This window comes from Crocuta crocuta, unplaced genomic scaffold (genome assembly GCF_008692635.1).
Source record: "Crocuta crocuta isolate KB4526 unplaced genomic scaffold, BGI_CrCroc_1.0 scaffold737, whole genome shotgun sequence".
Taxonomy (NCBI): domain Eukaryota; kingdom Metazoa; phylum Chordata; class Mammalia; order Carnivora; family Hyaenidae; genus Crocuta; species Crocuta crocuta.
In genome coordinates, this window is record NW_027527804.1 from 2,326,084 (window position 1) to 2,337,733 (window position 11,650).

General features: G+C 43.1%; 1 protein-coding gene across 1 annotated transcript in view; it reads right to left on the reverse strand.

Annotated features, from left to right (window-relative positions):
• Positions 1-9,852, reverse strand: part of ATG4A (autophagy related 4A cysteine peptidase) — a 22,250-nt gene extending 12,398 nt beyond the window's left edge. The window contains exons 1-5 of the mRNA XM_077773695.1: positions 9,744-9,852; positions 7,647-7,718; positions 5,307-5,405; positions 2,562-2,663; positions 2,312-2,384 (exon numbers count right to left, since the gene is read on the reverse strand). Of these exons, the coding sequence (XP_077629821.1) occupies positions 2,312-2,384; positions 2,562-2,663; positions 5,307-5,367 (236 nt within the window). The 5' untranslated portion in view covers positions 5,368-5,405; positions 7,647-7,718; positions 9,744-9,852. The remainder of the gene's footprint in view (positions 1-2,311; positions 2,385-2,561; positions 2,664-5,306; positions 5,406-7,646; positions 7,719-9,743) is intronic.
• Between the last annotated feature and the right edge of the window lie 1,798 nt (positions 9,853-11,650).

Below are 11,650 nucleotides of genomic sequence, written 5' to 3' on the forward strand. Positions count from 1 at the left end.
TGTGGGGCCTTGCCGGTCAACAACTGAAGAGAGAGCATGCTGAATTGTTTAACTTGGAAGGAGGTTAGGAAAAAAAAACCCTTCGACACAAGGATTACTTGGGGTCTGAGTAAAGCACCATTGCCTGGGTGCCTGGGTGGGTCAGTCGGTGAAGTGTCTGACTTCGGCTCAGGTCACGATCCCACCATTCATGAGTTCGAGCCCCATGTTCAGCTCTGTGCTGACAGCTCAGAGCCTGGAGCCTGCTTCAGATTATTATCTCTCTCCCTCTTTCTCTGCCCCTCCCTTATGCGCNTGGGATTCTTGAGTAAATCACAGTCTCACTGGACAAAAGAAAAAAAATAAGATTTTCCTAAGCAAAGTAGCTCCCAGGAAGAGGTTAATCACCATTCTACTTTAATTTCATTCCTTGTAATGTATTACCTTTTCCTGAGACACTAATACTCTGTTATTAATGATAACAATCACAATGAATCAAAATCCACTTAGGGGCGCCTGGGGGGCTCAGTCGGTTGAGCGTCTGACTCTCAATTTCAGCTCAGGTCATGATCCCAGGGAAGTGGGACTGAACCCCACATGGGGTTCCATGCTGAGCCTGGAGCTTGCTTGTCTCTCTCTGTCTCTGTCTCTCTCTGCCCCTCCCTCACCAGAAACAACCCACTTAAGTGCTTTTAAAAATGTGTGTTTCCATTTGTTTATTGTTGAGAACTTTAAATTTTAGAAGAAAGAAGAAGATTCTGAGGGACATCATGTAAAAACCAACCATTTCAGGCTGGGTTTGGGGCTCGGCACAGCCATCCTCCTTCATCTTCTACACCTTCTACTCTGGGTTCCTACGGTGCCTCCTGAAATACGGCCAGATCTTCACTCAGCAGAATCAATGATGCCCCCAAGGGGACTATGGACTAAGGCAATGAAGTGGTCTCAGAGGGGTTGCAGCCTTAGAAAAGAGTAAAGCCAAGATACAGATTTCACTTGGGTCCCTGGGAAATCCAGACTACTCCCCTCATGAGCACATTTCCAGAGCATTCTGGCTTACTGAAGACTAGCTAATGATTGAAACAGTGCCCCTCTGTACTTTCACGGAGCAAGCCCTGCCATCAGCCTCCAGAAAGTCCATGCATTGAAGAAGCAAGCTACACCAAGGGAGTCCAGACAGTTTCAATCTTCTGATGCCAAAATCCAGCTTCAGAGTCTGGATGGCATCTCCATTCACAACACATGAAGTAATTTATTGAGCACTAATGCATGCCAGGCAGTTTTATGTGCTAGTGTTACTGTAGTGAACAAGACAAATGCAATCTCTGCCCTCGCAGAGTTTCCATTCAGTGACAGGCTGTCAGGAAGGAGAGTGACAATAGGTGAGGTGACCTACATGTATAGGTGCTGATGCCACCCATCCCATTCACTTCTGAAATGTCCATCTTAGATTCCCCACCCTGCCTCTTGGTGTGGGCAGTAAATTCTGCGATTTAACACAGCAACTGCGCAAGTGCCATGCTGGGGTACCAGGAGTCTGCCAAGAGACGACAAACTGATCCCAAGACTCCCTTGGGGTTTGTCTCTTCCCATAGGTGGTGAGTTCCTTGAGGCAAGGACTGTGCCTAGTTTATTTCTGTATACTCAGAACTTCAACACAGTAGAGCCACTCAGTAAATGCTGAATGAATGGGGAACCTGGGTGGCTCAGTTGGTTTAGTGTCCAACTTTGGGTCAGGTCATGATCTCACAGTTCATGGGTTTGAGACCCGTGTCAGGCTCTGTGCTGACAGCCAGCTCAGAGCCTGGGGCCTGCTTTGGATTCTGTGTCTCCCTCTCTCTTTGACCCTCCCCTGCTTGTGCTATGTCTCTCTCTCTCTTAAAAATAAACATTTAAAAAATTAAAAATCTTGAATGAATGAATGAATGAATGAATGAATGCGTGAGTGAGGTTTTATATACTACACAGAGTGGGAGTCCTTGTCTTTCCCCGGCTAGCTCAGCTTCTGCCACTTAGTATTTAGCCCTTTGGCTTCAAAGTGACCCTCATGCTGATGGTTCCCTGGAAGGCGAGCACCAACCTGCAGAGGGAAGAGATACTGAATGAGTCCTGAGGTGCCTCCGTCTATACAGGCACCAGTGATTATGACCCTGATATACGAAAACAGATGTCCACACTCGCACACTTCAAAGAACACCCTGGGCAAATGGTACAGATGTCTGGTGGCTCAGTGGGATGGCAGGAATAGTTAGATTGATGGGATACTGAGTTGGAAGAAGAAGGAGGCATAGGAGGCAGTAGAGCAAGGCGGATGCCAGGCTCTTTTACTTACTTTAACACCTGTGCAACTGTATTTGGTCCAAACCATTCGCCAATTGATTTCCCTTCTCCTACACCCATTTGTGCTGTTTTTATATGGAAAAAAAAAAGACGTTAGCAAAAGTTTTTCCAGTACACCACAAACGCCTATTTTTTTTGCATAAATAATTAAGCAGATGGACAACTTAGCAGAGCCACATATAAGGCAGGAGATAAAAGTAGCAGGTACAGACATTGCCTTAAAACTACTGATGTGACCTTACCCATTTGATGGATAGAGTAGCAACAGTCCTTTCTATCTAAGAAGCACTGTAGGATCCGTTGGTATTCTTTGGGTTGTTCTTTTTGTTTCTCCCAGTTCCAGTCTTTTTAGGGGAAAAAATGAGTTAAAGTCATTTTTATAACTGTTTATTTACCTCTGTCTGCACTCTTACTGTAACCATGAGGTGAGAGGGAAAACACACGAGTTGCATCTGGAACGCAGGAGCGATCAAGTTAGAACATTGCTAAGGAACTCCAATCTTGATGACAGCGGCATCTGGAGACACGACTTTCAAAATCTCAGTGGGTGTAAAGTAAAAGCAAAACAAGACATTGACCAAGGCACTGACTTAGTTAGCCCAAGGGCTGGAGTTAGATACGTATGACATGACAACAATGTCAGGAAAGGCCTTTCTGGTCAGCTACTCAGTGAGAAGGAGCAAACCACAAAACCCAGGAGTATATCCTTAGATCACCCTGATGCCACGGTGTCTCATCTCCACACAGACGGCAACAGCTTTGGTCCCTATATTTTGGCAACACTGCCAAAAGAGTCTCACGGGGGGACTGCTCTTCTGACACACGACAATGTGCAGGGGAATATACACAATGTACAACTAAGGAAGCTTTAAAAAAATTGCATGCCACCGTTTTTACACAACCTTGAAAACGTCCACACTGACCTATGGAAAAACACAGACCTTTGCTATCAAGTGTTCAAGGTTCCTTTATGACCAAAGTCAAAATAATGACATCTCTAGGGATCCTGTCTGTGCTTTAGGCATGGCCTCTCAAATGCAGGGGCTATGTATCCCTCCCGAAGGACGTCTGCAAAAATTCTCCTTCATTGCCACTATACAGGGGATGTGCTTCTCCCCTTCCCTCAGCTCTAGGAACTCTGTGTAATGGGACAGATCTCTGGGGCTCCATTTGCTTCTAAGACACAAATTTCTCTTCTGAAGGTTTGAGAGAGATTTTTAACCTCACAGTCGAAGTACACTTGAAGCCAAAGGCCATCACCTCCAGAGTCTTCTGTTCTCTTTGCTTCTAATGGATCTGAAATAAAACTTTTAAACTTTGTGGTCAGCACAGTCTTCAGAGGGTGAACCACACCCAACTTTTTTTTGTCCCATTTGCTACCAAATTGTCCAAATCTGGAGAAATCTTGATTAGCTGGCTGCTGAGTACCACTAAATGCTGACTGAGAACAGCAATGAGTGAACGAATACTTAATTATGGAATAACTGAATAGGAAGCACTCCAAAATACTTCTTTACAAAACTACATCTTTGAAGGGTGCCTAGGTGGCTCAGTCGGTTAAGCGTCAGACTTTGGCTCAGGTCTGTGGCTTTGAGCCCCATGTCATCAGGCTCTGTGCTGACAGCTCAGAGCCTGGAGCCTGCTTTGGATTCTGTGTCCTCCTCTCTCTCTGCCCCTCCCCTGCTTTCTCTCTGTCTCTCTTTCTCTCTCTCTTTCTCAAAAATAAAAATAAACATTAAAATGTACCAAAATTACATCTTGGAATTTATCTTAGCTATAAGATCTATTTCCAAATCCTTCCTGCTATTTGCTTTTATATTAAAACAACTGAGGCTACTGACTGTGCTGTTTTATGTTTTCCTCATTTGTTTCCCACAAAATTCACTTCCAGGAGGATCATCTTGCTGTGTTTTATAAGTGAGAAATTAAATAGAATGAATCTGCTCTGAGAAGTATGCGTACCGTAGAGAAATCACTGGACAAGTCAGAAGACCTGTCTTCTTCTATTCGCAAATCCATGCTTTCTTACTGTTTAACTCTGGGCAAGTCCCTATACTTCCTGAGCCTCAATGTCCTCATCTGTAAAAAAGGAATTATGATCCTACCCAGGAAAAGTGGGTTTAGGCTCCTGTAAACTCTAAATAGAAGGTGTTAAGCACTCATACCTCCCCAGGTCCTCCCACAATCCTCTCTGGTCACTGCAGCTGGGTGCGTGAGGCTGCCATAGTGGGGGGAAAGGAGTGATGTTTCCAAACCTCTGAATCTCAAGGAGCAACAACTGATAAGTTTAGCAGGTCAATCTCATCCAAGATGTCCTTTCCCTCCCTCCCATCCCCATGTCAACCCAGGCTTTCACCCAAGTGCCTGAACTGGCATCCAGTCAAGGTCATCCTACAGATGCCCAAAGGGAAGCACGCACATGCCTTAAGAAAGCAAGAGACTCAAGGGTTCCAAGCAAGATTATCGGAAGTTTCTTAATGAAGCAGCCTCCTGAGAAAGCTAATTTAAGGATTCCTTCATTGTCAAGTGGACATTCTCAGTGAACCCAAACCAAAATAGCGCCAACTCCTTCATTAGACACTTCCTTTAGGTCACTTACATCCTTCACCTGGCAGACTTTTTCAAGGAGGTCGAGAAACAGACTTACCACCACACCCGTCTTCCTGCTCCCTTTGTTATCTGACCTGTTTTAAGGACTCACTGGAACAATAGAGAAGATGGAAACTCTAAATGACACACCTGCCTCAATGTTCAGCTCTGTCCCAGGAAAACAACTCTCTGGCTTGGTGAGTCACGAGGAAATGCTGACTGTTTCCTTCTCCTGGGGGGCTTTATTGACTTGTTGGCCCCATCACCTTGAGCTGGCAGATAGCACTTTAGGACCTTCGGCTCTGTTACTGAATTTTCCTGAAGCTCGGCACCAGTGCTAAAGTACCAGAAGCAAGTGCTACTGCAGAGCTCTCTGAGGCAGAAGGAATTTAACTCACCCCTTCCCAAGTGTCTGCAGATAAGGGCTTGAGCCAGCATCATCTGTCCACAGCGGAGCATACATCCCCAGCCTGCATCTGATGAAGGGCCGGTCCCCCCTGTTGGCAAAGTGGATGGGAATAACTATAGGTTCCCTGGATTGCCCTTTCCTGAAACATCGGCATATGTGGGAATCATACAATACAGACAGACATACGAACTCTGAAAAGAGAGGCAAGAGATATAGCCAAATATCAAACAGGGCTTGTTATAGCGTGGAACTTGCAAAGATAACACTGAGTTAGCCAAAACAGTTTCTATGACCGAAGACAATACAAACAAATGAACAAAACCTGCCCCTTAGGTTTTCTGCTTGGGGACTTCGAGGTATGCATGCAATTCTTGTAGAGGACTGCCAGGTATGACTACCAACACTGAGCTCATGCCGTGTCACTATCTGCCTGACCAAACCTGGCTGTGCACAGCTCACTTCTCGGGGAAGCCAGTCTTACCTTAGTTAAGGAATAAATGCTACCAAAGGCAATCATCAACATGGTCGAAGAGATCTGGGAGGCTCTTGACTGTTCTAAATATACATTATGAAGATCTCAACAGCAACGACAATGTAAAATACAGGAAAGAATCCCAGATTACGCATCAGAAGAACAGTCTCTGGTTACCTAATCCAAGTCTCAACTAAGATTGGAAACAACGGCACCTGCCTATTAGTGGATATTGTAAGAACTAAGTGAGAAAGCATCTGTGGAAGTGTTCTACAAACCCACTCGGGATGATGTAAGTAGCCGGTGTTATGAGCATGGCTATAATCAAAAATGCTACTAATAAATTAGAAACATGCCACATCTTTAAACGGCCTAAAACCAGTTAATAAATAAAAGAAGACAACGGCTTCCACTTTAAGAACCCTTGATGTAACAAAAATCCCACGTATGTGGCAAGGGCGAGCTCAATATCCTTTTTCAAGGTACCAGTGAAATCAGATAACTTGGATGGCAGAGGAGACATTCTGCTTTCATTGCTCTCTGTCCCCAACATGGGAGTGGAAAACTATGCTCATAAGCCTGATCTCACAAGACTAACTCTAAGGAGACTCATCAGCCATGTAAGGGCAAATGGGCCTCAGGGGCCACCGTTTTCCTTTCGTTGTGGGGACTGAAGGAGAGTTCCTACAGCAAGATGGGGAGGGTTGAGCCAACTCATAACCTGGAAGGAGAGTCCTTTGGCTCTTGCTAATGGTAGAATTATAGAACATGTTAGTACAGAAGGATGTGATGGAGACTAGGTAAAGTAGAGATCATCTATTGCCAAAACATTATCAGAATTGGAGTGTCTGGCCGGCTCCATCAGTAGAGCATGCAACTCTTGATCTTAAGATCATGAGTTCAAGCCTCCATTGGGCACTGTGCCTACTTAAAACTTAAAAAAATTAAAATAAACATCATCAGAGTTGAATTGCAAATGTTTTCAAGCTTGTAAAGATCTCTTCACCTAGAGAAAGTTAACAGTTTAAAATCACTGGGTACTAGGGGCGCCTGGGTAGCTCAGTCGGTTAGGCATCCAATTCTCGATTTTGGCTCAGGTCATAATCACAGGGCCANATGAGCTCTCTCTAAAATAAAATTAATTAATTAGTTAATTAAAATCACTGGGAAATAAAGATTGTTCCTTTGTGTGTTTTATTACTTGGGTACTTTCTGTGGAGAGCAAAAAAATGTCCATGTGGACTTTGTTTTGGGCACTGATAAGAAAGTTGGATTTCACTCCATTTATTAAGTCCAGTCCTGCATCAAAAATCAATTAGACAGGTTTTCTCATAGGAGAATAACTTTCCACCATTTGGATTTGACATTCTTTTTCCTACAGGGCCATGATACTAGGAATAGGCCACCCTACTTGCAAACATTTTACAGATTTTCTCTAAAATGAGAAANGGGGGGACAAAAATCAAAAGAATTATTTTCTTTCATTCAAGGCTTAACTGAATATTAAAATATTCAAGTAATTCCACAAAGCAGTGGATTATAAGTTGATAAATATTACCCAGTCTAGAAGTGTGACTTTCTTTTTGCTCCTAGAAAACAAGAAATACTACCTGGTGCCTGAAAACTTAGAGGTAGACTCCTAAGTATACTAGCATTACATATTCACACAAAGGATCCATACATGATACGGTACTTGGACAATGAAACTTTTGAATAAAGTGTAAGACTTATGTATTCCCCTAAAGCAAATTCTTCACCACAGTGAGCTGTTAATCCTGAAGTTTCTGGGAGTCACTTATCACCTCAGGCAAGCTATCTACAAGGAAGGAAGCAAAGTACAACAAATGATATACCTACCAATCGGTGAAAATTTCCTTCTGTATGTAAACCATAGACGAGCACTTATATCAGACAACAGCTTAGATTTTTCTGAAATTAAATGTGAAATTAAAATTAAATCACCACATCTAAAGATATCTGCTTTTGATTTCTGAGCCAGCAGAAAACTCATTTTCAGGTAAACCAGTCAATCCCATTGTTAAGGGGCTAGGGAAGTTCATAGGCAATCCAATCTCATTTTAGCCGAGTAATTTCAGCATTCTCTTTCACCTATGTTTTGACCAGAGCTACTGGCCAGGTGGTTCCTGTCTCCTACTCACTGAGCTCCATGGCTCTGGCAGGTACTAACACTGGGGTCATAGCCAAAAGACAAGGGATAAGGATAACCCACTAACAAGGCAATCAGCCCCTGTCTGAATGGCGATGGTTGGATCGCTCATCAGTACCCAGTGTCCATTATCTAAAACTATGGGTGTGTATCTGTGGGGGAGGGTGTGGGGGTGTACGTGCATACGTGTGCATGCATGCATGTTTAGCCAAAAAGGAGAGATCCCTGATAAGTAAATGAAGTGTGTAAAAATGTATCAACACCACCCAGTGCAACTGGCATTTGTAATCTAATGGATAGATAAAATCACAAACTCTTTGGTGTCTTTATTCAAAGCATTTCTTGCATGTTATGACATAAATTTACTTTAATGGCCACATATACGGCAGCTTTCATGTTTCCGTCTGTGTAGAACTTATAGCCATTGCACTGGTTAAGAGTAAAACTTCCAGAGTTGTACTCTGCCTGGGTTGGAGCCCTGACTCTGCTCCTTGCCAACTGTATGGCCTTGTCATGTAATCTTTCTGAGCTTCAGTTTTCTTATCTGTAAAATGGGGAGAATAAGAGCACCTACATCATAGAGTTATAAGTATTTCACAAGACAATGCATGGAAAGTGTTTAGATGGTACAGTATGCAGTAAGTCTGCGATAAATGTTAGCTGTTTTTATATACCTCTCCTCTCAAATGTTCATACCACCCACTCCTTCCTCTGATATTCAGGCCTTTCAGCTTACCTATATGCTAGAAAGGCTGGGGGAAGTTGTATGGGCATTTTAACAATAAGTGCAGTTTGAAAGGCATTTCCCAACTTAACATTTGAATATGGGCATATTTGGCAACCTGGGGATTCCTGTTATCATGGAATACAGAACTAGAAGAGATCCTCACCAGACTTCCTCATTTTAAGTACTGGTGAAGGAAGTTAAGATTCAGAAAGAGAAAGTGACTTATCTAAGGTAGGGGAAGAGTCTGAATACAAAAGGTCTCTGAATTGCTAGCCCTGGGCTTTCTCCACTATTCCAGACTCTCTAAACCAAAGGATGAAGCCAGACATGGAGAGGAGCCAGAAGATGCTAACTTCCCCTCCTGCCTTGAGATCAGTTTCTTCCTATTTCTTCCTCTATATGAGGGCCTTCAAAGAGGATCTCTTCTCAGACAGAAAAAGCAGAGCCGACTCTCTCCAAGCTCAGGGTTTATCTGGGTGTTGGGTTGTTGGCAGTTTTAGGTTAAAAGATCTCCCCTGGGGTACCTGGGTGGCTCAGTCGGTTGAGTGTCCGACTTCGGCTCAGGTCATGGTCTCACAGTTTGTGAGTTCGAGCCCCGTGTCAGGCTCTGTGCTGACAGCTCAGAGTCTGGAGCCTGCTTTGGATTCTGTCTCTCCCTCTCTCTCTCTCTGCCCCTCCTCCACTCATGCTCTGTCTCTCTCTCAAAGAGAAATAAACATTAAAAAACTTTTTAAATAAAAGGTCTTCCCCAATCTATAAGTATATAAGGGTAAGGAAGAAATATTCAAGCCTCTTTTCCATCTAGCTGCAGTGGCTAAAAGTTCTATACAAAATCAGAATAAACAAAGATGGTGCNTACTCTCAGGGCCTTGGAAGGGATCTGTGTAAGCAAGGAGCCTGACCTTGACCTTCTCTGGCTGCAAGGTGTGTCTGCCTACAAGTGGCATTAACAGTTACCAAAGTCATACACCACCAGCCCCACAAGGAAAAATGGATAGGACCTTAACTTCAGACACCTACCTCATTTAGGTTCGCACAGACAAATGCTACCAAACCTTACCTGTTTTAAGGAGATGCTGTTTCCCCAAGATCCATACCAGCTCATCTGTATCTGGAAATTCTTCTAGGTAGTCAGCAAAAATAGTAATTTGGTTTTCATATTTGGATAAAACTGAAAGAAAAGGAAAGAAACTTAAGCAAAATGTAATAGAGGGGGGTTGCTTCTGTGGTTTTACTGGTTATTACTTTTGTCCTGAAGGTGAAAGATCATTGGCCTGAATAAAATGGAGACAAACACTTTCCCTGGAGGAACAAAGATACTCACAAAGCCTCAGAATCCTTTAGCAGAGGGATTTCCTTCTGACCACCTATTTTTACCTTCCCTTTCTCATGGTCCCATTTGGCACCATCTCCAAATATTTAGTTCACGGTCATTTCAAAACCTTTCCACCATGGGGTCTTCTTTGGAAATAACCACTTACCTAGCTTCTCCAAGCAAAAGTGTATCAATGTGATACAATAATACCTAATACTTGCATATCCAACTCCTGCCCATGTTACAGGGAATATTATGAGGTTTCTAGTGGCTGGTGGCTTTGGAAGGGGCCGTGACAAACTCTAAAGATTACACAACTGTGAAAACGTAATGTTTTAGCTGGAAGACCAGAGGTTTTAACAGCACTTTTGTTTGCCATTTTATTCACATATGACTTCTGCAAAGAAGGATCTTGAAGCTGATGATAAATATAACTGTTCTTGGGATTCACAAATGACCGTGGTTATCTCTCAAGATAAAGTAACTGGATAACACATAATTAAAATTTGTAAGTTCACAGGTCAGACTCTCAGAACTTAGGACCAAGTGATGTGAGATGAAGTAAAATTCACTTTTGTACTGGGGCGCCTGCGTGGCTCAGTCGGTTAAGCATCCGACTTCGGCTCAGGTCAGGATTTCACTGCTCGTGGGTTCGAGCCCCGCGTCGGGCTCTGTGCTGACAGCTCAGAGCCTGGAGCCTGCTTCTGATTCTGTGTCTCCCTCTCTCTCTGACCCTTCCCTGCTCACGTTGTCTCCCCCCCTCTCTCTCTCTCAGAAATAAATAAAACAATAAAACTTTTAAGAAACTAGTAGTCATTCTTGTTCCTGAAAAGAAGGGGCATAAACTGATTTTTCAAAATGGTAGGTAAGGAAGATGACCTGAGTGTAACATGAAGAAAAGTTACAGAAAACCTAGAAGCCAGGGAGCTTACAGGCTGCTTCAGTAATCAGAGCTTGAGAGAACAAAGCTTACTGTAGGACAAAACAATGGAAGGAGAGAGGAACAGGACAAACCAAGAGTCTCTCTCTTTCTCTCTCAGAAATAAAACATTAAAAAAATTTTTTAAAAATTCACTTTTGTACCACCTGTGGGGAAAGAGCCTGCTCAAAGAGTTAAGATTAACTTATGAGGATTGCACAAAAAACAATAAAATACCTAGGAATAAACCTAACGAAGGATACAAGAGATCTGTNAGTAATTTTCTGAGAGAAATAGTATCACAGGTGGTAAGGAAGTTTCCAAGCTAACCCACAAAAACCCATTTTAACCTGTAACCAGGAAATCAAATTGATGGAATATTTCATAGTGTATATGGTGCTATGTCTATGAGGAAACGCACTTCAAGTTCAAAGCTAATGCATCCAACATATGCCTTCTCCTCTGAGCTCTTGGAGGCTCCCTAGCCTCTATGGGGAAGGGAACTCAGGGAGAGTAGGTCCAAGCACGTGCAGCGACTCTCCCACAGCAGGGCCCGAAAGCCCTAAAGGAATAATTTTTCTGTAAAAATGCCATTGTGAGATATGTTTAACTCACTTGAAAGGACAAATTGTTTTCTTTTGGCTTTGTTTTCTAAGGCAGGAGCATGCTGTTTTCATTGAAATAAATGTTCCTAAGTATGAATGAGTCCTTTGATTATGAAAACAGTTTCAGC